Below are 27096 nucleotides of genomic sequence, written 5' to 3' on the forward strand. Positions count from 1 at the left end.
AAATCGCAGATTTTGCGTTTTAACATAGGACTTGCACGAACTTTTTCAAACTTTACAAAGGTATATCGAAAGATCATACAGAAATTTATCAGCTGTCAAAATTTCAAGTGCTAAAGTGCGTTTTTCGATTTTTGGTGAATTTTTGAAAATCGAATTTAGGCCAAAAATGAAGGAAAAAATCAAAATTTCACCAAATTGACCAAGAAAGCTGAAATTTGGGATACATCATATTTTCGTCATGCCAAATCGATTGGAAACGGTTTCGACTCGTTTTGAGCAGTTCTGGAGCCTCCAGCAAATTTTTGAAACTTTAAATTTTCGCGAAATTTCATCAAATATGGAGATGGAAAGCTGAAATTTACTCTACAATTCAATTTCAACACCCTCTGAAGACGACTTCAGGTGGGTTCAAGTAATTTTAGGGCCTCCAGCGACTTTTTTTGAAAATTACTGGAGCCTCCAGCAGATTTTTGAAGCTTTAAATTTTCGCCAAATATTTCTTTTTCCATTCCAAAGCAATGTTGCAAAAATGTCACAGGAATATTACTTTGTAAGTTGTAATGTCTGAAAAACTCAAAAACGCTTGCGCTTGCGCTCGCGCTCGACTTATGTTTGCAGCCTTAGATGAAAAGAGAACTTCAGTTTGACTTGTATATAAATAGAAATTGTCAGATGTTACTGACTTGATAGTTAATACTGGGTGATAAAAATGATTATGGAAACTATGAAAGCTAGAAAGCTCAAATTTGTGATGTGGAAAGATTTTGGTAAGTTTGAAATGTCAATTAGGATAGAAAAGCTTCTGGAGCAATAGGGTTAAAAAGTACCTTTTTTTTTCTTGGCTATATGGTCTAAAATGGTAATACTACATTCCAGTTGAAGACCACAGACCACGGCACGCTAAAATGGGTAGGATCAACTAAGATCAAACTTGGACACTGCACCTGGGCCCTCCAGAGAGAACATCCAACTGCAGGCCACAGGGAAAACCCAGTAAGCATGCATAGTTGGCAAAGTTCGCGGAAAATGTGAACGCGTTCAGTTCACGCTCCCTGAGGAGGGAACGCGTTCACGACGTTCGCATTCACGTTCATCAGGGACCGTTCTCCTTCACGTTCGTGAACTTGACTACATTTTTCACTCATTTTTGCTTTGAATCAAAACAAAAATTGAACAGCAGTCAATTTAGATGGTAAGTAAGCAATGAAAATTGAAAAAATTGAAATTTCAGGTTCCATCGTGATGAAAATGAGATGAAAAGTGAAAACGCATATTGAAATCAGTACGTTCATCATTTGTTCGCCAAAAATTGAACGCGTTCACGCTCACGTTCACTGGAATCAAACGTGTTCGCTAACTTTCACGTTCATGAACGGGTGAACGGGGTGAACTTTGCCAACTATGTAAGCATGCTGTGACATGACTCGTTTGCCGCTCGCGCTTGAATATCAAAATTATTTGATATTTTTGAGCGCCGATTTATTTTCTCCTGAAAGCGGTCATAGGCAATTTTGATTTTGGCTTGCGCTCGAGCTTGCCGCTCGCGCTCGACTTATGTTCGCAGCCTAACAGTGTATTTGAGTTCTATTTTATCAAAGTTAAGCACATGGAATTTTGAACAACCTGCAACTAATTTTCTAAAGCTATCATTGTTAGGGATGGCATGCTCAAATGCGCGCAACAGCACGATGAGCATTTGCTCAAATGCGCGAGAACGCATTTTAGTAATTTGCTCGAGCACGAGCATTTTCAAGGAAAAAATAAGGAAATTTTCAAAAATTTCGGATATTTATTACTCATTTTCGATATTTTTGCCTGTTTTTTGGTAAATTTGAAGCATTTTTCAACATTTTGATCTTCATTGTGATTTGTATTAGATTACACTTATTTTGTGTAATGACTTTCTACTAATGTGTATCAAGTAAGGGGATGCGTAATAGTAAAATATGCTCGCGTGCTCGAGCAAATGCGCGCATATGCGCGCATGCGCGCACGCAAAACAACATGCGCGAGCATTTCCCATCCCTAATCATTGTTCACTCACCGTTTGACCACATTGATATTTTCGGAGTCCAATAATTTCCACTCACAACAAAACAAGGATTCTCATCATCTCCAAGCTTTTTTGTAGTGATAACAGTTCCAGGATCATGTACATCAATGTGTTTAAACAATGTGACATGTAAACCAATGGTAGTGTTCGCATAAGGAAAATAATTTTTATCTGCAGAACCCAAGATGGGTGATCTATATAACTTGACATCCTGAAAACTGATGATAAAGGAAACAAAACATGGAGGGTCTTGACTGCATGTGTTGAGAACTGTGATCAAAGAAGATCCATTTTCCGTGGAAACACTAGCAGGACCAGCAATAACATTCCTATTGATTAAGGACGCAATGACTACCAGAATCAACATCATGACAGCACTAAATACACCAATAATTAAACTTTTGTATTCAAGTAGAGTTGAACTTTTTGAATGCAAAATTCTCGATTATTATCAAATTTTCAATTATTTTTTTATATTGGATTATAATAAACACTGAACACAACACCGCGAAATAGAGTCCATCCTGATATTTTACTTTTCATTTTAATTTACAAAATTTTCTTCTCCAAACAAAATGGGTTGGCAACAAAAACATTTTTCCCTTTTTTCCCCTCTTTTTCTACCACTTGACCATTCTAATACTTGTCGTCTTGTCTTGTCCATTCTAACACATGAGGTGGTCTCAAATTTTGCGTGCCAAAATAGTTAATAAAAACATTTATTTTTCACCTTTATAAATCCTTACAACATATTTCACTTTGATCAGAGCCAAAACTTCAAAACTGGTACTGGAGTAAAAAAGTTAGTTTAAGCCAGAGCTGAAATTTCTAAAATTCAAGATCTCCTTAGCTTATCACATTTTCATAGGACAACTCCACTTTCTGCACAGAAATTTTCTCTCAGCAGTCTCAGACTCAGCCAACTGTCTTTACAAGAAATAACACTCATAACGCTAATAATAACGACACCTTTTTGATCTCGCTATCGGCGCTATTTATTGCACAGATAGCGACAGATAACCATGGAAGAAATTTTTTGATGAGACTGCTAATACTGATCAAAATTTTGATAATCCCAAGAAAAATTTTCTAATGGACACGTTTTTACTAATTACTGATCATTTACTGTGAGCTAGAATACCAAAAAGTGCTTACACAAAATTTGTGAAAAATTTTTCATTCTTGAGCCAGTTTTCAATCTTAATTCTTAAATAACGATGATGTAATTGAAGAAAAGGCCTTTAATAATGATCAAAATTTACAAAAATGATACCTATTGGAGAAGGATTTATTATACGAGTGGTTACGATTTCGAAATACAATTTGAAACTATTGATATTTGGAAACAATTTTCAACTTTTTTGAAGATAGAGGGTTTTATTCTAGTTTTGTTTTTTACGAAGAGGATAAGACACCCAAACCCATTAACCACCCCCTCCCCCCACCGAACGATCACTGAATGTTGAGTGAATGAAGGCAGAAAGGGCGGCTCTTTCAAATATAGTGGTGTCGGTTTCAGGTAGTTTTTTCCTCCGGAGGAAAAAAACCTCCTGAAAAAAACAACCGGAGAACTACCGGAGATTTTGAAAAACTATCGGTTATAACCGGTAGTTTTTCACAGCTTTTAAAACGCATAAAGTGAATGTTGAATTATATATTTTTGGAACAGAATAATTAACGATGTTATTTAATCGTGTAAAATAACGCAAAAGTAGCCTAAAATGTCTAAAAAAGTTAGCCAAATTAATCCTGGCTCATTTTTTTTGAGAATTTAGGCACTTTTACGTCTTTTACGTTCATTTTTGGTAAAATTTGATGAAAATAGTACAACCGGTAGGTAGTTTTTTCCTCCGGTAGTTTCGGTACTACCGAACAAATTAAAGCGGTAGGAGGTTTTCACTAGTTATTCTCATTCTCCGGTAGTTTTTCCTCCGCCCACACCACCATTCACTATTCAAATAGCTTTGAGCGACCAACAACTGAATGCGCGTCTGACTATAATGAGAGAATCTCTTCATACAGTTCACACCGCTAAAAGGTTGGCAAAAAAATTCTAATTTAAAATTTAAATAAAAATTAAAAATAATTTACGATTACGAGATTTTGGAAAAATGAAAGGAAAAATAGATTCTTTCATTCATTGTCAATCAATGAATCGTTGAGTCGTATCGTTTGCAGCTGATAAGCTGATAACAAGATTTAATTTCGTCGATGTCAATAATTTTTTATGATAAAATATTAATATTTCATGACTTCATGACTATAAAAGTCCATCATTAATTTAAAAGATGATTCAATAGCTTGTGTGGAATCTTGTCTACAATCATCTATAATTTTCAAGACATTCAAATTTTTACAAAATTCACAAAATGATACACAGCCTGTTTATCATCAATTCATCTGGGTAAGTTTTACAATGATCTCAATTTCATGCAATTCCTGCATTATTTTCACTGCATACCCAATTCTAAAATTGAGAAAACATTTTTCAGAGATGTGTTCATGGAAAAACACTGGAAAAGTGTTATTTCACGATCGGTGTGTGATTATTTTTTTGAGCAACAACGCAAGATCACAAATCCTGAAGACATTCCACCTGTTATAGCTACACCTCATCATTACCTAATTAGTATATATCGATGCGGTCTATTCTTTGTCGCTGTTTGTATGACAGAAGGTAATTACTTGAATTTAGATATATGTGCTTGAAATGAAATGTGCTTTTCACTCAAATGATTACGATTTTTTTCGTTACAGTTCCACCCTTATTCGTCATTGAATTTTTACACAGAGTTGTTGAAACTTTCGATGATTATTTTTCCGAATGCACGGAATCGATTATTAAGGAAAATTATGTCGTCGTTTATGAAGTAAGAGCAATGCATATAAATTATAATACATACATAATGTTACCACCCATATGTCTAATTATTCAATTTCAATTTTCTAGTTATTGGATGAGATGTTGGATAATGGATTCCCATTGGCCACTGAATCTAATGTATTGAAGGAATTGATCAAGCCTCCCACAATTTTGAGAACTATAGCAAACACAGTCACAGGAAAATCAAAGTACTTATTCGAAAAAATTAATTTCAATGCAAAAAAATTGAAAATCATCAAACTTTTATGTTATTTTGCAGCGTCAGCGCTATATTACCCAGTGGACAGCTCTCAAATGTCCCTTGGAGAAGGACAGGGGTCAAATATACGAATAATGAAGCGTATTTCGACGTCGTCGAAGAAGTCGATGCGATTATCGATAAAGCTGGATCTACAGTTTTTGCTGAAATTCAAGGATACGTAAGCATGATTTGAATGACAACTTTTCGTCCATATTTTTAGTACCTGCGTTACAGTTTAATTTTGTTTGGTGCAGATCGACTGCTGCATCAAGTTGAGCGGTATGCCAGATTTATCGTTATCTTTCATGAATCCGCGTCTTTTTGACGATGTCAGTTTTCATCCGTGTGTTAGGTTTAAAAGATGGGAAGTGAGTATTTTTGAATTTTTTAAATTTAAAAACAAGAAACATATGCTCACTTTAATATTTGCTTCCAGGGCGAACGAATCTTATCTTTCATTCCACCCGATGGAAATTTCCGATTAATGTCATATCATATTGGATCTCAAAGCGTTGTTGGGATTCCCATTTATATTAGACATAATATTTCATTCAAAGATATCGGAGGTGGTCGTTTGGATATCACTGTCGGACCTCGACAAACTGTTGGGCGAACGGTAAAATTTATGAATTCGGCACTCAAGCATTATTACTTGAATAAATTTGAAATTTGAAAATTTTTTTCTCATTATAGGTGGAAAATGTTGTACTTGAGATTCCTATGCCGAAATCCGTGTTGAATTGCATATTAACTCCTACTCAAGGGAAATATTCTTTCGATCCGGTTACTAAAGTTTTGTTATGGGATGTTGGAAGAATTGATATCAGTAAAGTTCCAAATATTCGAGGCACTGTAAGTGATAATTTTGTTTGAAAAAATTGAGTTTTCGAAAAAAATAAAATAAATATGAAATGATCATTTTTTTCCAGATAAATATTCAAAATTCAGCTCCAGCTATCGAATCTAATCCATCAATCAACGTAAGTAAATATTTGCAAAATTTTGTCCAATCGACGAAATTTTTTATTCTTTTAATTCATTATTAATTTGGATCATCATGATTTTCATCTCAGGTTAAATTCACCATAAATCAATTGGCGGTATCTGGCTTGAAAGTGAACAGATTAGATATGTATGGAGAAAAGTACAAACCATTCAAAGGTGTGAAATACATAACGAAAGCTGGGAAATTTCAAATTAGGATGTAAACTATTTCGTATCTATTTGTGCAATATAATATAAATCTTTTTTACCTATTGTTCATTTTGTTTTAAAAATTATTTCGTATTTTCGTATCATTTGCATATCAGTTTAGTGAATTGATTTCTCAAATAAAGGCCTAACACGATAATTGGTTGTCTTTGATGATTTTCTATACCAAATCGTAGCCATTTGCACTCGCTTTTGAATTACCATAATAACACTTGGAAAATTTCTAAAATTTCTGTTAGGCCTATTGTTACATTCGCGAGTAATTGTGTTTCAAAACACAGGTATAGTACAGTGTTACTTTCTTGTACCTCGTAGAAAATCAATTTTTGAATTTGAGATCATCACGAATCGATTCAAAACACACCTTCTTAACGCTTCAAGCAGTCGGTGTCAATTTTCCATCATCTGCTGAGCCGAGTACTGATCACTGATCAGCTGATTTCATTGGAATTTCAACTTGTGCGATGCGTTATAGAAATTCGATGAACTTGCAGTTTATTACCAAGTATATTACGAGTCTTCCATCACAGAGAGATGGCGAATTGGTGATTATATCGATAATATGAATCCGATCAATTTTATTGCTCTAAAATTCGAATTAAACGAACTCATTCAAGTACAGAAATGCAAACTGGAAAATTTCGAAGTTGCAATTTTTTACAGGTAACCATAACCGTAACTCAGTCCATAAAGATGAAAAAAGGTTACCACGATTCTTGGAAAATAAGAAATGTTCTTCGAGATGATTCAAATGTACGTCATGTTTAAAACACGAATTGTGCCCGTTGCATGGTTTATAATGGAGCTAATTTTTCATCAAAGATCCGTCGACGATACGATTTAAATAAATCGTGAATTCGTCGTAAAACACCGCAGAATTTTCCAAAAACACTCGTCGATATTACGCCATAACAACCATATTTTGTGTTTCACCGTCTGGCAACAATGCCAAGAGAAGACATCTTTGAAAAGAAAGTTTTCTACACAGCCAATCACAATTGTACAGTATTGACAAAAGCTTTTAGTTTGTTTCCTACTGTTGTAGGCCGAAGGTCACTGATATACTCGTAAATATTGTAGAGAAATGACAAAAGTGTTAATGGCGTTAAATTGGATAAATAGGTAGTGAAAATTTTTACCAAACTGTTGCCTAAACAATATTATTAGTAAGTGTTTCGATTTACGCGAGTGTTTTTGAAAGTTGCATCTCGAAGGTACTCCGTTTTTCGTAATGCAAGTTGTTTTTACGTAAAATGAAGCTGAAACAATTTTTTTGTTATTTTACAGTGAGTAACGTTTAATAGTAATGATTACTTCGAAATCGGTTGAATTATCTTTGTATTCGATCGTTTAACTGGGTATTAGCAAGTGATTAATTGATATATAAATATCAGATGACAATATTCTATTGATGACCCAGTTTTCTAAAGTTATTCTTTACTGATTTGTATTTACTGATAATACACTTTTGCATCGAACATTAACGATTTAAATTTCAAATCGTATTTAATAATTTAGAATAATACATTAAAGTAACGTAAATTTCAGTGCGATTATTGTTTAATTCAATCCCGAAGCACACAGTTGATAAGCCTGTTGCTATGCTGTGATTATGTGAATATCAGCTCTGCTCTGAGTGTATATGCTACGTTAATGGTGTATACGTGAGATTTCAACGTTTTATTATTTTTTTTTCTTCTTAATTTACCCTTACTCTCGTATGTTTCAGAATAACACGACACGAAGATATACTCAACTTCATTCGTACTATTGAATGAACGGTAAAATTTTGAAAGGTGTACACCTCGGATATGCGACGTTAGGTTTATAGATATATATACTATATATCTCAGCAAACATGACCTAATGACTGTATCTTTGAAAAAGATACTACGGATATTATAAATGCTTTACTATGGATAGTAGAAATGGCGATTGTTTCGACCATGATACTCTGTTCGGGCATATGCCCGCGGAGTCCAGCATTGAACACGATTGTTTAAAAGACTACTTATTAGAGCCTAGCGCCCATGATAAAATTGGTTGTGATGGAATTTGTTACCCGACTACGAAAACAACATTCGCATCTTCATTAGAAACGTACGGCTCCTGTAATAATGGTAATATGATCAATTTACCCGTCCGCAATACGATGCACGCGACTAGTTATCTGGACGTGCACAACACGATGAATTCGTATCTACCCGATTACAACAACGTACCGAACAGCTGCCCTTTACCTATGCCAGGCAATCTTGGCGCAATGGGCCATTTCAACAACAACAACCATCCGTCTTGCGGAGACTACCCAATGCTGGACACCAACTTGACGACGACGTCGGTCTACAACCACGCTCCGAACACCGCTCTCAACCTTCCCAGTACATTGGCCGAAGGTAAAACGCTGATCCAGCAGCCAATCATGCACGAAACTAGCACTCTGGTCAACAGGACGCTGCCGAGCGCAGATACTCTTCTGATGGCACCGAACGCTGCTACCTCGTTTGCCAATAAAAACCTACCAGACGCTATACTCAGTCAGTCAGACGCTGCTTACGAAATGATGGCCAACACCAACTCGAATTTCTTAGCGTCGCCTCTGTTCAGTAGCGCCGAATCTATATTACCGTGCAAAGATTCGGATCCATTTTCGCCGAGTATCTCGTCCAGCGTTTCGTCAATACCGTCGGTTGAAATGCCCGATAAATCGTCCTACGTGCCGGGCAGTGTAGATAGTGGCGTCGTCGTCAACGGATCCAGTTCGTCTCCGTTCAGCACCACCGACTCGAACCGTAACGGCGAATGTTCCAGTATCAACGATAGTCTAATTAGCCCTCTGACTCAAGGTACCGGTAGCGAGAGATCTGTCGAAACCACACCGGGTAGCGAAAGCGTCGGTAGCGAGATGTGCTCGCCCAGAGTAGATTTCGAAATGCTGTCGCTCGAGTTGAATGCCAAAAATAACGTCAAACTGAAGGAGAAGGAAAAAAGCCACAAGGGTAGGAAACGGAAAAACGAAGCGAAAAAAGAAAAACAAACCAAACCTAAGAAACACCCTGTAATCGTACCAACATACCAAAGTCAAATTTCACCCGGTCAAAACGGTATCAAATTAAAAATATCGTTAGCCAATCCGGGACCTATACCGGTAACGAAGAAACGTAGAAAAAATAAAAAACAAGTACCCCCGGAATCGGAACCTGCAGAGCAAAGCGATTGGGGCTCCAAAATTCCGGAAAACTTGTTAAGAGATATATTTCACATGGTCACCGAAAGTGAAGGCTGTTTGCCATTTCTTGTCAGGTATGTATAAATTGGCGCCAAAATTACATATTACTGTATACGTGTATCTTGGGTGAGCCTTATCTAATGTTTTATTTTGTTTTTTTCGTATGTTGCAGAGTGTCGCAAGTATGCAGATTATGGAAAGACGTGGCGTTGACACCCGATCTTTGGTACAATATTGATCTCTCTAATCGATGGGTTTCCAAAAACCCGATTATAAACGATTATAACTTAAGTTGGCTACTGGAACATCGACTATCCAAAGTTCAAGATTTGAATCTAGGTATGTTTCGTTGCGAAGAAAAAAAATCATTTCTGTCAATATTTTTCACGTATTAAATTTCTGTTTTGTTTTTTCAAAACAGGAGGTTGGACGTTCCTTAATGTTCCTGCAGTATTAGAAAAAATAGCCAAATGTTGTACAGAACTAAGCGGAATTGGCTTAGCTGGCTGGGAGAATTTAACCGCCGATAATGTCAAATACCTAGTTTCAAATTGTCCCAATCTTCAGAGAATTAATCTATCTGGTGTTAGCGTGAGTATTTATCGTTTGCTTCACGTATCTGAATGACTGCAGATGTGACTAAATTATTGTTTGATTTTACAGTCGAACCAGAGCAGCAATAATAAATCTGGAGTTGCTCTAAGCTCTTTGCTGTTTATTGCCGAAGAAGTTGGAGAGCGTCTAACGCAGCTGGTCTTATCTGATAATAAACTCGTCGGAATTCCTCAATTTATACAAACCTTAGCTGTGAGTATACTTTGATTATCGATTTTTTTTAATAGTTTACATTTTGTGGCGCTGAAGACTTGAAAATTCGAGTGTTTTATTCGTGGTGATTTGAAGTGGTCCGGAAATTTCTCAAGTTTGCAAAAAATTCAGGAAATGAAAATATTTCATCGAGTTAGATGTGTTTTTTCACACGAATTGCACAATTTTCTCATCCTGTGTTTTCAAATTGTTGGCAGAAGTTTCAAAATTCAAAAAAATGTTTCTTTAAATACGTTTTTTTCAATTTGAACTTTTTATGGAACGTTTTTTCAGTATTTTTTCAAATTACCTATTCGAAAGCCTGACTGTCGAATTGTAATGTCATGTCTTCCGTCAATCTGTTTAAATATTTTCAAAATTAATTTCATGCGGATTTTTAATTCATCAGGTGGAATTTTGTCATTTTTTGAACATCTAAAAAATTTAGTTATCACTTATAATCAATTACATTGTATTTTGAATTTTAAAAAAATATTTTGGCTTGAATTTGAAGATTTTTTATATCCGCAGAGGAGAGGGAAATACGTTCAAATAAGAAAATCGAATCAAAATATTGATTTGATGTCTCCTACGAAATCATCAGAAAAAATTGAATTTTTACAAAAAATTTTAGCGTGTGAATCACATTGAACTCAACATTTTCTGAAACATTACTTGAAATCTGTATTCTCGAATTTTTTGGCGTTTTCATCGCTCTAGTGACCATCACACAGGGGCAGGAGAGAATATTGTAGCATTTTTTAGATTTATTATGAAAATGTCTCGTAAGCATGTCACCTGGAACACGAATTTAAATTTATTTTGAGCTACTGAAATTGGTTTTTCGATTTTTGGTTTTTTTAAAATTGTGAAAATCTGTTTTTGACGATTTATGCTTTTTTTGTTAAAAAGTACGTACTTGATCAGTAAAAATGGTCAAAATAAGTCCCAAAACTAAAGTTAATTATGTACCCAAATCCAAATTTTACCATTTCCAGCAATTCTGGAGCCTCCAGTGCGATTTTTCAATTTCTCCAGAATTTTGAATTTGCTTCAGAAGGCGTGAATATGCAGTTGGGCAGCTAAAAATCGAGTTGTGCATTATACTCGACTTGTTTAACGAGTTTATCTACATTTGAGCCGATTTTGGGAGTGACACCTCAAAAGTGGCTTTTTGACCAGCTTTTTTCAAAATTAAAAAGCCCAAAAAATCAAAAGATAACAGTTTGTGAGATAATTTTTGAAATTTGTGCGAATCGCTGTATTTTGTCCGTAACTAATCCCCCAAATAAAAATGTTACAGTTTCCAGCCATTCTAGAGCCTCCAGCGCGATTTTCAATTTCTCCAAAATTTTGAAAGAGGGACACCTCAAGAGTGGTTTTTTGAGGTGTCACTCTCGCTGCAAAACAGCTGGAAATGATAGAATTTGCGCTTCGGGGGTTAGTTCTTGAAGAAATACAGCGATTCGTACAAATTTCAAAAATTTCCACACATTGGTTATCTTTGGATTTTTTGGATTTTTCAATTTTGAAAAAAGCTGGTCAGAAAACCACTCTTGAGGTGTCACTTCCAAAATAGGCTCAAATGTAGATAAACTCGTTAAACAAGTCGAGTATAATACACAACTCGATTTTTAGCTGCCCAAATGCATATTCACGCCTTCTGGAGCAAATTCAAAATTCTGGAGAAATTGAAAAATCGCGCTGGAGACTCCAGAATGGCCGAAAATTGTGAAATTTGGATTTGGGAGGTTAGTTTTGGACAAAATACAGCGATTCGCGTGAATTTCAAAAATTTGCACGCAAACGGGAAACTTTTGATTTTTTGGATTTTTTAATTTTGAAAAAAGCTGGTCAAAAAGCCACTTTTGAGGTGTCACTGTCAAAATCGGCTCAAATGTGGATAAACTCGATAAACAAGTCGAGCTTGAAATACAACTCGATTTTTAGCTGCCCAATTTCATATTGACGCCTTCTGGAGCAAATTCAAAATTCTGGAGAAATTGAAAAATCGCGCTGGAGGCTCCAGAATTGCTGGAAATGGTGAAATTTGGATTCGGGTGATTAATATTAGTTTTGGGACTTATTTTGACCATTTTTACTGATCAAGTACGTACTTTCTAAAAAAAAACATAAATCGCCAAAAACAGTCAATTTTGAATTTTCAAAAATTCGCCAAAAATCGAAAAATGAACTTGGGCAGCTGAAAATTTGTTTTTGGTGGTTTTAGACTATGCTCTTTCCAAAAATCGCGGTCCTGTTCAAATCGGAGTGTGACACGTGACACCTCAAGAGGTTCCCTTGTGAGATACTGGAACGATTCTGGAAACTCCGAATCAATTTGAAAGCGATCGCCATCGTTTCGGGTGGGGAAGGGGAGGTCATCTTTAGTATAGAAACAGATTTTTGAATTTTCATCTCAAATATTTTTGAGAAAAAAATCCAGTTCTGAAGACTGAACATTATCAAAAATGTCCTCAAAATCGAAAAATCAACTTTGACAATCCAAAATTGATTCTGAAAAGGGCACCTCTCGAAATGTCTGCATCCGATTTGAACGGGACCTGCATTTTTGGAAAGAACACGATCTGTGTACAACCTACAAAACGGCAGCTGCCTAAATTGATGTTTTCATTTTTGGCAAATTTTTTAAAATTCAAAATTGATCATTTTCTGCGATCAGTACTTTTTTTGAAGAATTTATTCAGTAAAAATGATGAAAATTTGTCCTGAAATTACATCAACTCCGCCGAACTGAAATTTACAATTTTTGGTCATTCTGGAGTATTCAGGCCTGTTTTTGATTTTTCTGTGAATTTTGAAATTTCATCCAAAACTTTCAGTTCTTAGAGAAATTTTTGAAATTTTGGCCGATGGCTTTATGTTGCCAAAAATCCACCTCCCCTTCACCAATCAGAATTTCACCAGCGTGATTTTTGATTTCTCTGGAAAGAGTAGAAATTATGATTAGAACAAGGTAGGAGGGGAAGGTGATGTAGATCCGAGTTTGTATTTTTTTAGCGTACTCGTATAATGGAGGTAAATTTTAAGAGGAATTATTCCATTCCACATGAAGGATTAGAAAAACTTTGAAAATCGTCCCATAAAATCAATACCTAAATAATGATAATTTACATCTTTATTCATCATTTGATTTCATTCGTTTGTTTCCTCTCATTTGCAGACCCATTGTCCGAACCTAGAAGTATTGGATTTATCAAACGTTCGAACTTTGACGGCAACTGGGCACATTCACGTTGAGAAACTACAAGAAGGGTGTCAAAAACTGCGAATATTGCGAATAACCAACAGTCAAGTATCGCTGACGCCACTTTCGCTTAAAGAACAAATGGCTTCGCCCGGATTCCCACACTTGGAAGAGTTGAGCGTAGCCTGCATGATGAATAGCTTGAGTTCCTTGACGCAGCCGTTCGTTGATGACGAATCCATCGAAAGAATTCTCAAAACGTCGACAAAATTGAAATTGCTGGATGCGCGAAATTGCTCTAAAGTCACCGATTCCAGTTTAGTGCGCGTTCCTGCGTGGGATTTAACTCATCTGTACCTCTCAGGTAAGAAATTTTTACATACAGATTTTTACCCTCGTAGTCCTAGGTATTTATTTATAAATTACTGATAAGGCTGAATATGATCGGAGTGGTAAATTGAATGGCAAACCCTGCAAGAGAACAGGAAATGAACGAAATACGCGCGAATAGTTCTCAAGATCATTGCCATTTGGTAGATTTTTCATTCACCTATTCACTTTATTTATATGCGATCGGAAATCTGTAGTTATTTGAACGTTTATGAAATTTCATACATACGAGTTGTAGATAAGATCAAATAGCAGACTGCTTTTTACTAAATCAATTTGCTGCAAATCATGGTACAATGCTAATAGCTTGATAACATATCAGAGAAGAGATAATTACTTGTTCAAATTTTGTCTTCTTCAAATTGCCACGTTCAGTATAGGTAGATATGTTTTGGGAGTTCGGGAAATTAATTAGTGTGCTGTGTAAAGAAGACCAATGTGTGTGTGTTTTCGAGGACGATGTGATGTCGAGATTTGTGCACTGCCGTTGTCGGAAGTGAATGAAATTCTAATTTCAATATAGCTATGTAGGTATTTGTAGATTTATTTGATTTTGTAATTTTAATCGATTAATGAAATCATGTAATCTTGAATGAAATCGATAATCATCCAGATACTGAGTGCACAGGGAGATGAGGTGATTGAAATCAGCTAACGCATCCAAAAATGATTGTGATGGATGATATGGCCAGCATCTCATTCAATTGTTTGAATAGTAATATATTTTTGAACTTTGTGTACTTGAAAATGTTACGATTCGTGTATTGCACAAATTTTTGGACTTTATTTTGAATTTTGGTTCCGTTTTGAGGGCTTGTGTAATGTTTTGATACGGTTGTAAGAAAAACTGGGCATTTTCATGTGTTAATTTCAATTTTCTTGTTCTATTGAAATGGAACTGAGCTGAGTGCTTCCCTCCCCCCATCACCAACCAAACATTCAACTCTTCGATTTTATACAAGTCAGGTATCCCAATAATAATTCCAACTTTTCGTTCAATTTTTTTCAGTTCAGCATCAGTAGATAATTTCTCTTCAACTATTTTTGGTTTGGATTTTAATCTGCATTTTTTTTTTTTCAAATCGGATATGTTGTTGAGTACGATTTACAACGAAAAAAAAGTTTCGTTCAAAAAAAGTGACCCCCCCCCCCCATCATAAAACCACTGAAGGGTTCAAGTAGATGGAGTGAGAGGTAACCACGAGTGATTTATTTTCGCTTTTGGGATTACTTTTTCAGATGCCAGGTTTTGAAAAAAACATTCAGGGTGTCTAACAGGTACTGCAGGTACTGCAAGTACTGTAAAAGTACTGCATTGAAATCCTCGGTACTGCAAGTACTGTAAAGTACTGCATTTTGCCTGAAAAGTACTGTATTTTTTCTCAAAATCATTGATTTAAAATTTTTTCAAAAACCTCAAAATGAATTAATTGGTGAAAATTTTTTTTAAAAATGTTCATTTTGTACCTCAAAAGATGCAGGGTGTCCACAAGCCTGGAAAACCTGGAAAAGTCAGGGAATTTGATCGGTCTGGAAAAGTCAGGGAATTTCGTAATTTTCACGCAAAACCCCTGGAATTTTGAAAAAACGATCAATTGCAAATTTCAGATAAGGACCTGTTATGAAAGGAAAACATTATTTTTTAATTCTCGAACCACAAATTTTCAAGAGCTTTTGCCCTCGCTTCGCTCGGGCTTGTTTTCTTTTCTTTTTAAAGGACCAGATGGACATTTCTAGATAATAAAAATCAAAGTTTTAAAGCCAAAAAATGAACTCACGAAAAAAAACATCGTTTTTATGCAACTAGAAATACAAATTTACAAGAGCTTTCGCCCTCACTTGGGCCTGTTCTGTTTTCTTTTTCAAAATTAACTTCCTTTAAAAAAGCATTATTCAAATTCTAAAATTTTAAAAGCCAAAAAAAACCTACTCGTTCTCACATAAAAAAAACCTTGTTTTTATTTTATGCCTTTCGAAATGCAAATTTTCGGAAGCTTTCGCCCTCGCTTCGCTCGACCTTGTTCTCTTTTTTTTCAAAAGTAGTTAACTTCCTTCAAAAAAACATCATTCCAATATTAAAATTTGAAAAGTCAAAAAATAAACTCTTCTCATTTAAAAAACCCTCGTTTTTAAGCATCTAGAAATGAAAATTTTCAAAAGTTCTCGCTTCGCTCGGACCAATTTGTTTCTCAATTTTGAGATGAACAAATTTCACATTTTGATGCCTCCAAAAAACCATAAAAGAAAAGATCGAAACATTTTCAAAAGTTATTATGAATATTGTAATCAATTGGCCAAACTTGATGCATGTTTTATTCATTTATTTACTTATTTTTAATTAAAAAAGTTAATAATCAAAGTTGAGCTGTTTTTTATATCCGAAGAAGTATCCAGTTCAAAGAGAAGCTTATAAAAAAAATACACCCCCCCAAAAAAAATTTTTTCTTTAACCAAAGTATGCGGTGAGCATAGAAAATTGAAAAAAATGGTCTGGAAAAATGGAAAAATTGGTCTGGAAAACCTGGAAAAGCCAGGGAAAATCATTTCCAGAAATTGTTTCGATTGAAATACTTATAATTTTATCGACAAATTCCAACTGGTTCAAAAATATAATTTTTTTCTTGGGGGGGGGGGGGGGGGTAAGCTGGATAAAAAAAAATATAAGGTACTGCAAAAGGTACTGTAAAAGTACTGCATTTCTTAGGAGGAATTTTGTTAGACACCCTGATTCAATAAAATTGTGCTTTTCAATTTCTGCTGAAAATACCTTAAAAATGAAACTTCTTCAGTAAAAACTGATCGCACGTATTTTTTTCTTGACGAGGAAGGTATCCCGAACGGAAATTTATTTTTTGAATTGGCCAAAGCTAATAAATGCATCACCAGTCAGATTCTAAAAATACATTTTCAGATTTTTAATGAATTTTTGAAAATCGAATCAGTCTCCAAAATGCAAAATAAAACCAAAAATACTCCAAATTGAACTAGAATGCTGAAATTCGAAACGTGCCATATTTTCGACACAACCTCCTCCTCCTCCTCGCCGAAAGGATTGGAAACCGTTTCAAACTGTTTTCAGTTGTTCTGAAGCTTCCAGTGGATTTTTAGATTTTCAGTGCTTGATAAATAATGTGTCTTGGGGAGGGGGTGAGACTAAAATAGTCTCAACTTTTTTTTCCAGATTTCCTCAACTGTTTACTCCAGCCCCTCGCCCCAGTTTGGAAGGGCGAGCTGGAAAGCAAAATATTGAATAATTTCAAGTTTTGAAAAACGATGGTTTTATACTTGACAAAAAAATTTGAATTGTTCTATTGCAAGGTTGGGACTGAAATCCAAAATCCAAAATTCCCAATTTTTTGGTGTTTACTTTTTAAATTTTTGGCCTTTGAAAATCAAATTCTAAATTTTTTAAAAATTTGCATGTAATTCAAGAAGTAAAAATTCACAGTTTTTGGTAATTCTCTAATTTTTCCTGCTTACACAATTTCTTCTCAACTTTTTCCAACTCACCCAATTTTTCCCAAAAATTCGCAAGTTTTTACCTAGATTTTTCTGTCTCAGGAGGAGGAGGAGGAGGGGGTCCCCCTCCTGTTTGGCACGCCTCCAGATTTAATTTTTTGATCGTCTTGTTGACTTTTTCTCATGTTATAACAGTTTCTACCCCTCCCCTCTCCTGTTAATTTTTTGCTTTCAATTTTCCTGCATGAATATTGATGAAAATATTTGCACACTTTATTGAAAATTTTTGGTTACTTTTTGGTGAAAAAAGCTTGCTAAAGTTATTTAAAAAAAAAAAAATATCGTTGGAATTCCTATAACATTGTCGTCGTAAAAGTCCCTTTGGAAAGGTTGTCATGTGCCCTAAAATTTTTGAACAGCAATCATTTTCTCAATTAGAAGTCAACGCAATAACTCGAGTTCTGATTTTTCAAATTTTAGTATTTTTCAAACCCTTTCAGCTGCCCAAATTGATTTTTCGATTTTAGGCGAATTTTTAAAAATTCAGAGTAAATTATTTTCGCGTGATTCAAGTTTTTTTCAAAAAATAAATAAATAAATAAATAGAATGAAAAAAAAACCTATACAGTATGACACAAAAGTAGTGCTCAGTGGCTTGTATTTTTAAGTGGAAAGAGCTAGCGAGATGAATGAAGCGGCTTTAAGTAAAGAAAAATGAAAACTTTCAAAAGCGACTTTGAAAATTTCCGGCCTATGCATAGGGTGTTCACAACTCCACAAATTGAAAAACAGGTTTGGTCAAAAAATTCAAACTGGTTTTTATTGGCCCTATGTATTCTACATTCTAAGACAACAAAAACGTGATTTGAATTTTTTGAAACCGGTTCATTAATTTGCAACCAGTTGATAAAAAATACCCAAAAATTGGAGATTGAGAAAAAGCTTGAAATAAAAGTTGTGGGGCATGAAAAATTACACAATTCTGTTCAATCACATTTTGAAACCAGTTCATTGGTTCGCATTTAGCAATCATGTTTTTGACAATCACCTAAAAATTGGAGATAGAGAAAAAACTAAAAAATTTGAAACATATGAGTTGCGAAGTGTGGAAAGTTGAATTATTTTTGTTAGATAATCAGATTTTGAAACCGGTTCATTTATTCGCAGCAAGCCATCAAAAGTTACTGGGTTGCAAATTAATTAAGTATCCATTTAATAACCTAATCAGTAAAAATGTGTCAATTTTTCACGCTACAACAACTTCTGTTTCAAGTTTTTTTCTGTATCTTCATTTTTAGGTGATGGTCAAAAACTGGTAGCTAAATAATGTGAACCAATGAACCAGTTTCAAAATGCGATTGAACAGAATTGTGTAATTTTTCATGCCCCACAATTTTTATTCCAAGCTTTTTTCTCAATATCGAATTTTTAGGTAATTTTTGATAACTGGTTGCAAATTAATAAGCCGGTTTCAAAATCTGATCCGCGAAAATGGTTCAATTGTTTACGCTCTACAACTTTTATTTCAAGCATTTTCTCTATCTCCAATTTTTAGGTAATTTTTGATGACTGGTTGCAAATTAATGAACCGGTTTCAAAATCCGATCCGGGAAAATGATTCAATTTTTTACGCTCTAAGTATAGCTTTTGTTTCAAGCTTTTTTCTCTACTCACAATTTTTGGGAATTTTTTGTCAACTGGTTAGTCGCTTTTGAAAGTCCTTATTTTTCCCTAGTGAACGCCGCTTCATTCATCTCGCAAGTTCTTGTGACAAAATTGTGCCGAAATGGGTCCTGTTTTCCTGTCAAAATTGTCTAGAAGTCTACTGTATTGTCAAAAGGTCTCATTTTTTGTCAAGATTGAAAATTCAAAAAATATTTACTCTAGCTTTAGTTGCCTAAAAAATCCTTTTTCATCAAAATTACCAAATAAACGTCTCATTTTCTGCTATAAGTAATTGTTGAAAAGTCCTGTTTTTGTCAAAATTTCCAGTTTTTCTTTTCTTGCATTTTTTTAACCAAAGTTCTTTTCTTTCAAAGTTTCTTTTTTTTATTTCTTTTAGTTCTCCTTGAAAATGGAAACATTTTGAACCCAAAAAATTCTAGCTTGGATGAATTTTATCCCTCCTCACAAAAAAAATTTTGATCATGTTTTCGGGTCTCCAGCCAAAATTTCATTTAGTGAATGTCATTTTTCAATTTTTGGCAAATTTTTCAAAATTAAAATTTGGGCTAAAAATGAGCTGGAAAAATTGAATTTTACTAAATTAATCTTCACCCTCCCCCCCCCTCAGGCATTTGAAACATTTTTAAAGAATTGCCTTTCTTGACGTTCAAATAATTTGAACCAGTCCCTTTCCGCTCCTTTCACAGTTTGAATATTTCTGGGCAAACGATTCTGATTTAATTTTTTACGTCTTCGGGTTGTTTTTTGAAAATGAATCGATTCACGCAATTCAGCAAAAAAAATCGCATTTCCTCCTCATTTTTTAATCGTGATTACAATAAATTGTACATAATATGTATTTTTGAAAAACATGAATTGCCGAATGGTCAATCAGACACTTTGAAAGATCAACTTATCAGCCTACTAAAAAAACTGATTCTGAATTTTCTGGCAATTTTTCGTTCCTATCCCTTCTCCTTTACTTACCCAACCCAAATACTGAATAGTGAGAGGATTTGCAGTACTCGAGTGATCATTTTAAAATAACGTAGGTATTCAAGAATCAAGAAGAATTGAAAACGTATTTTCTGTATCAGCTGTTCCCATTCTCCTTTTCCACCAAGAATACAAAATCCATAGATAATATGGAGTATAATGCAATTAAGAGTAAGCGATAAAATAATCAACAAAACGACTCGATTTTATGATACATTCTGCCTTCTTGGTCTTACTCATTTTCATAATCTATTTATAGGCAATGCTTTGCGCGCGGTTCGTACACATATAAATACAAAAATGTGCGAGTAAGAGCCGAGAGTATGATTCGATCAACGCTGTACTTTGACTCGACGCTTCTGTAGGTGTATTCGGTAAAAGATAAAAAATATACCTACCCAACAGCGATTATAGGAATCATACATGTGTACAAATTACTGAAAAATTTAATAAGCATATGGGGGAAAAAAATAAACACTTGTAGACGAAACGTGGGACGAGATATGGACGAATAATCAACGATTAGACGAGCGTTTGTGCGGTTTACTGCTCTAATCTAACCTTTTGGACTACCTATCCAGAATTATGAACGAATTATTATCGTAGTGTGTGTAACTTTTCTACATAATGGTCAAAATGGTAGAAACATTATTCAACACGTCATCGAATAATGTTTCTAAATATCAGAAATTCAGAATAGGCACTTATTACCTACCTACTTAAAATTTATACTTTTACCACTTCGATCAGTTCTAAGGGATGTGAAAGGAGTATAGATGTAATGTAAGCTACTATAATCCACCATATTGGTCAATAAACGATCACTAATTCTGTAATTTTTTTCCTAGGGAGTTACGTAACAAGAGTGAACGATTCAGGATTGGAATTAATAGCCCAGAAATGGAGTCATAGCTTGATCGAGGTAGATTTCGCTTGGAGTACGGTTACAAAATCTTTAGACGCAGCAGTAACCTCGCTAGCTGAACAGGGAGAAAGTTCGCGTTTGAAGTAAATACCCATATCCACCCTTCAATTTGCGATGCTAATAATTAATCAACATTTTTAAAACGAAATTTTATTTTCCCCTACAGGATTTTAGATTTGACCGGATCTTCGATCAATCTACCTCCGGTACAAGCGGTGCTGAAAAAATGTCCGTTACTGGTGTCCCTGAATTTATCATCTTGCCGGGCCTTACCTCGCGGTATGAAAAGACTCTACGCCGGCAAAACGTTAGAAGAATTGAAAGCCTCGTTGAACAAACCCTCGGATGGTGCTTGTAAAAAAGATACCTCGAAAGACCCAACAGACGCTGGCAGCAGCAATACTAAATAAATACGGTGAAAAACAAAGAGATCGCGTTTACTTGTAAAGTTTCTTCTCTTCTTTTTCCTTTTCTCGTTTTTTTTCTCTTTCTCTTTCTTTTTCTTTATATTTCCTTTTTTTTTCGTGTATTATATTAAATCTAAGTCACTGAAAAAGATTTCTCCTCATTGCCGAGCCCTGTATTTGTACTCTGCGAAGTCACTGGAATGTCAGAGAGGATGTTTTTTTAAATTTTAAATTTTAAATTTGACCAGATAATTTTTGCGTGTAAATCGTTTTTTTTTCTCTTACTTTTTTTTTCTTGTTTTGTTTTGATTCATTTTACATTTTTTTTTATTTCTTTCTTTTTTTTCTAAGAATGATTGCGTGAGCATTATTTAATCGAATGTGCGTTAGAATGCGACGACGAATTGTGTTCAAGATAGATGCGCGAGCGAGGTCGTTATAGATTTTAAGTAATAAGCGATAGAAGGACCCTTCCCTTCCTAATTCCGTATAGTTTTCAATAAATGCTGAAAAAATCACGATTCGATCGATTTCGACGGATCGTATGAACTAATTGATCCGATATCGAAGAATTTTCTTAAACGAGAGCTTGAATTTTTAATCTTTTTTTTGTACCATTTTTAGGTAGTTTTTTTTTAAAACCTCATTGAGAGCTTATGGAAATTTATATTTTGTTCTTGTAATACCAAAGTTTATTTTCTCAGTAGAGAAGAAATTTTCGAAAAAATACTTAGGTCCTTCTAACGTTACTCGTACTGACAAGTTTTTTTTGTTTTACTTTACTTTTTTTTTTTACTATTTTTATTTCTTATTTCGTTTTCCCCTTTTACAAAATGTTTCCACGATTCCATTATTTTTATTTTATTGTTATTTTTTTCTGTTTTTTTTTCTTTCTTTTCTTTTCGACTTAATACGATATTTTATTTTTGAGAATAATGTGTATTTGTATATATCATTTTAAAACATATTCTTTACCTAGTCTCCCTGTTAACAAACCTTTTAACTTGTTGTAGGTACAATTTTTTTTTTCGTTTTCATTTTTACCATTATGTTTTAGTTTTAATTTTTTTTTCTTTTTATTTATTCGGTTTTTTTGAAGTTTTTTTCCACGGATTGTGTGTAGCTGAATGACCTTACGCATTCGGCGGTGTTTTCCTTTCGAATGTTTTATATTTTTGTAAATTTTTTTTTTTTTAGATATTACGCAAGTTTTTTTTTCGACGCTGTAAATGTGTAGAGCTTATATTAAGTTAACTCGTGGTTCACCTGGTTTGCCAGTAGAAGGAATGTGGTCGATGATGCGTGGGAAAGTGAAAAAAAAGGAGAAGGTTAATTTTTTTAACATGTTATTTTGTCGAAAATCTAGCTTTTTGGCGGATTTTGTAATTTTATTTGATCGTTCGATTTATAAGATCTGATTTATCAGTATTCGTGTTTGCAAAAAATGTGAAGCAGGGTGTAGTATGATTTTCTGATTCGGAAAAGTGATAATTCGCGTGTATTTTTACATCGAGAGATCGTACACTTTCATTTTATTGTTGGCAGAGCTTCGGAAGATGTTGGATAAAGTGAAGGTTCGAATATTTATCGTTTTTGATCAGTTTGCTTTGACTGGAAGGGGCCTTGGCTAGATTAAAATGTAGCTTTCCTGTTTAATATTTTGTACTGGACCTCTTTTGAGTTTCCTTGCTCGAGGGAGAAAAGATAGAGTACGATCAGATCCGAAAAATTATCAAATCTGCGCAGATCTGATCAGACCTGCGTTTATTGTGCGAAAGATAAGATCGAAACATTTTCCGAGTACAATTTTGTCTTACCTGCCTATCAATATTATGTGAATCTCAGATTCAATTATTTTCTGTGGGATGGTTGTTGGTATTTTGAAAAAAATACAATTACAAACTCGAAGCTAACTCTTGTATTATTTTTTTTTTCTCCTTCAGTAAAGTTGCAATTTACCGTTCATCGCAAGGGTAATTCTTTCATCTCACGCAGATTGAAAATATTCCTCAACGAACCATTTTATTTATACTCATACCAAATATGTAATTCGCAAAAACCCAAAGTTTTAATCACTTACGCTATAATTCCGTTGTTATTATTTTTTACGATGTAATCGATTTGCAGAGGAAGGAAAAAAGGATACGTGAGGCACCAAGGTGAACTTATGTAGTTCTTAATTGATAAATTTTTTTTATTAAGTTACCATTTAATTATTTGCATTTATAAACTAAAAACGACGAATATTTTTTCAAATTTGTAAATAATGGCAGAAGCGATTTTCAAATTTATACGAAGCAAAAACAAAGCATTCGAAGTTGTGAAAATATAAAATGTTATCGATGCTGATGGAGCATTTGCTGCTGCCTTTGAGCGAAAAAATATAACGATGAAATTTACTCTGTACCATGGTTCACTGTTTTAGATCAGTATTTTACTTGTACGTGTGTATGAAAGAAGTGATACTCATAATATTTAAGATTTTATTACCTCGTTTGTGGTATATTTTGATTTAAATGTCATCACTTTATTATTGTAACAATACCTGATGTACTTATACGTAGCATCAGAGTCGAACACTCGACATTTGTTCTGCACCACTAAGATATTGTAAATACCAGCTTGTTATACGCCATTTTTCTAAAACATCGATTATTTTTTATTCTCTAATTGGCCAATGAGGTAATTTGCACATTCCTGATACTTATTTCTCTCTTTTTTTCTTTTTCACACGATGAACGCACGACGATTCTATATACGATCATTGGTCGTTGATTTACATTGTACTTACGTCTTGTAATCTACATACAAATACGAAGTAAAAAAAATATTCAAAGTGTGCCAAGCGACAGTTGCAGTTCTGTCTCTAAGTAAAAGCTGGTTAAGTTTAAAAAAGTTGATATTACAATTTGAAATGTTTCAAGAAGCTTCGTGTTTTCATTTCGGTGACAAAAAGATTTTCGTGTTTATTATTCCTCCTACTCTTCCCCCCCCCCCCTCCTCACTTTCCCTCGGTAGATTTTTAGATTTGAAAAAAGATTGTCACTTGTGTTCAGAATGTGAACGGTACGAATTTGTAAATTTTTAAGTTGTACGAAAGATTTCATCTTTTTTTGTTTATGGGATCACATTATAAATGATGCTTCGTTTTTTAAGAAGGAAAGAGAGTGCTCTTCGAATTACGTTTTAAAAATTTGTTTCGGTGATTTTATTTACACTTCTTTTTCAGTAATATCTTATTAAATGTTATTTTAACCTATTCGATTTATTCTTTCCTTTCATTAAATATTTGAAAAATGTCGATTCACTATTTTTAGAAAACATAATTTACGCCTTGCGATTTTCTACTCACGCAACAACACCTCAACACACGTGTAGAGCACTCTCGTGGATTTTTTGTACTTACTCTGAAAGTAACGATTTTATGAATTTTCGATTGTTTTATTTGTTTTTGCTTTTTTAAAAAAAAATATAAATTATTCACGTAAGAATTTTAAAAGTTTGATCTATTATTTTTTTTCCTGTTTATAAATGCGATTATGTATATTTTAAAATGTTTTGTTAATGCCTTGATTTTCGTAGTTGGTTTGTTAGTATTTAGAAAAGCTTTGTAAATGTTTGTTATTAAATTTAACTGATGAATTATTGTTCTTTTAAAATTGTCAATCATCTGTTATTTTATATGTTTTAAATAGGTTATTATTTTAAGCTAATTTTGTTTTGTACATATTTTGTGTATGATTTGTATAATAAAATATTTTGTTATTTACGACGAGGTTTTTGAATTTTTTAAAAATTTGAAGTGGAAGTTTATTTTGAGATTTTTTTGAGTAGGTATAAATAATGATGAAGTTGAAGTTTTTCTAATCTTTAATCGTAGTTGAATCAGAATGAAACTAGTCACGTTTTGAGTTCACGTTCTCAAAAGAATTGACATCATTAACCCTTCACCCCCCCACCCTGTTTTGAGGCAGTCGAGAGTTGTGACGAGGTTTGTTTTTTCTCGGCAGTTGAAAGTTTATTTTTCGTCAAAAAGGCCAATTTTGAAGTTGAATTGCACAGGATTGTTGCAAGTTGGAGTAAATCTGTTTGCGTGACATATCCTTTCATACGTTTCCGATAGCGATGAATACGAATATGAGCTGGTTTTTTGACCAGGCTCCTTCAACCTCGCCCCTCCCTTGAATAACCAAATTTCCTGAAAATTGGTAAAATCGAGGGACGTCTATGGTTTATTAGGTTTTCCAGAGGGCTGAATATGAATATCAACCCATCTTTTTGATTCGTCACCTCCAACGCTCTCATCAGTTATTAGTTGACAAAATTCCATGAAAATTGAAAAACATCGTGTTATTTGGTTATTTATAGTTTTTAGCAGGGTTGCAAGTACCTACCGAAATGTTCAAAACAAAAATGTTTCAAACATATTAACACGCGTAAAGCAAATAAAAGAAACAAAAGTATTTTAAACTTAATCAAATTTTTAGTGTTTTTTTTTTTTTTTTTTTTTTAATTTACACGTTTTTACTTTTCAGTGTAAAAATGGAAAAATAGAAGAAAAATATTCAGAATTTTCTAAAATCGGAGATGAAAATATAAGGAATAGAGAATGGAGCATAAAATACACTGCCATTCGTGGTAATTTTGAACACTTTTTTCTACATTTTTCAAATAACATTACACCATTGGAGAAAAAGAGAAAATTAGGAACAAAACAAAAACCAAGTAAAACAACATTGAATTTAAAATGCAAATGCAAAATGCCACTAAAACCAAAGTGAAAAAATGAACAAAATAAAACGTTAGGTAAAAGTTAGAATTGCTGCCTACCTACTAAAAAAAAAATTTTTTAATGGATTTTTATTTAAAAACGCGTTTTAATCACATAGTTTTAAACAAGAAAAAAAATTGTTTTAAAGCAAAACAGAAAAACGTTTGTTTTGTATTTTTTAACACTTTTTTGTACAACCCTGGTATTTAGGTTGATTGAAGGGGGTTAAATCAGAAAAATAAATTCATAATGTCATCTTGATGATAGACCTCACAATGAGAACCAAATTTTCAGCTATAAAAAAATGACCAAAATAGCCTATTTACTGATAAGATTTTCATCTGCCCAAAATCTAGGAAAATAAAAATTCTGATACCATGAATGCTGAATTGGAACGGATTTTTTAAATATTTAAACCAAGTGGTTACTTTTTTATGACAGATTCACCAAGCAGTGCCCACATTTAAGCGATTTTAATTACCTGGTGACTTCTGGTGAATCAGTCACCATTTCACCAAGATTCACCAGAAGTCACCAGGTGATTAAAATCGCTTACACCCGTACTTGGGAACAGGGATGAGTCCCGGCCCAGGACCAAGACCCGAAACCCAAAAAAGCCCCAATAATTTCCCTGAAGTCCGAATGTCCATGCCTCAAAACCAGGGATGATGCCCCAAACGATTTTTTTTCAGGTTCCCGGTTTTGGGGCTTGGGCTTTTAATCAAAGATGAAAGATTTATTAGGTCTTGGGCTTGGATTGGGGCCCAGGAAACTTTGGGTTTGGGTTTCAGGGCTTAATGTTCAGGGCCTGAATGAAGTGTTCACTGTTCAGAGCTTAATTTCCGGGGC

The 27096-nt window shown here is 34.0% G+C and overlaps 3 protein-coding genes across 5 annotated transcripts in view; 2 read left to right on the forward strand and 1 right to left on the reverse strand.

Moving 5' to 3' along the window:
- Window positions 1–27096, reverse strand: part of LOC135850123 (peptidyl-prolyl cis-trans isomerase-like 3) — a 45365-nt gene that overhangs the window by 2600 nt on the left and 15669 nt on the right. The window lies entirely within an intron of this gene.
- carmine (AP-3 complex subunit carmine) lies at window positions 4228–6441 on the forward strand. The gene is made up of 10 exons (XM_065370839.1): window positions 4228–4457; window positions 4546–4730; window positions 4811–4923; window positions 5004–5125; window positions 5197–5356; window positions 5433–5546; window positions 5615–5794; window positions 5872–6030; window positions 6108–6158; window positions 6252–6441. Exons 1-10 carry the CDS (start codon window positions 4423–4425, stop codon window positions 6384–6386), a joined length of 1254 nt encoding a protein of 417 aa, XP_065226911.1. The 5' UTR covers window positions 4228–4422; the 3' UTR covers window positions 6387–6441.
- Window positions 7404–25248, forward strand: Fbl6 (F-box and leucine-rich repeat protein 6). Of its 3 annotated transcripts, none has more exons than XM_065370868.1 (8): window positions 7404–7676; window positions 8120–9693; window positions 9792–9958; window positions 10041–10210; window positions 10283–10426; window positions 13611–13998; window positions 20993–21152; window positions 21236–25248. In XM_065370868.1, exons 2-8 carry the CDS (start codon window positions 8306–8308, stop codon window positions 21477–21479), a joined length of 2661 nt encoding a protein of 886 aa, XP_065226940.1. In that variant the 5' UTR covers window positions 7404–7676; window positions 8120–8305; the 3' UTR covers window positions 21480–25248. The 3 variants fall into 3 exon arrangements, with proteins under 3 accessions (XP_065226940.1, XP_065226942.1, XP_065226941.1); XM_065370869.1 differs by having other exon boundaries at window positions 7410–7512; XM_065370870.1 differs by lacking the exons at window positions 20993–21152; window positions 21236–25248 and adding an exon at window positions 14638–16383.

Source organism: Planococcus citri, chromosome 1 (assembly GCF_950023065.1).
Source record: "Planococcus citri chromosome 1, ihPlaCitr1.1, whole genome shotgun sequence".
Classification (NCBI taxonomy): domain Eukaryota; kingdom Metazoa; phylum Arthropoda; class Insecta; order Hemiptera; family Pseudococcidae; genus Planococcus; species Planococcus citri.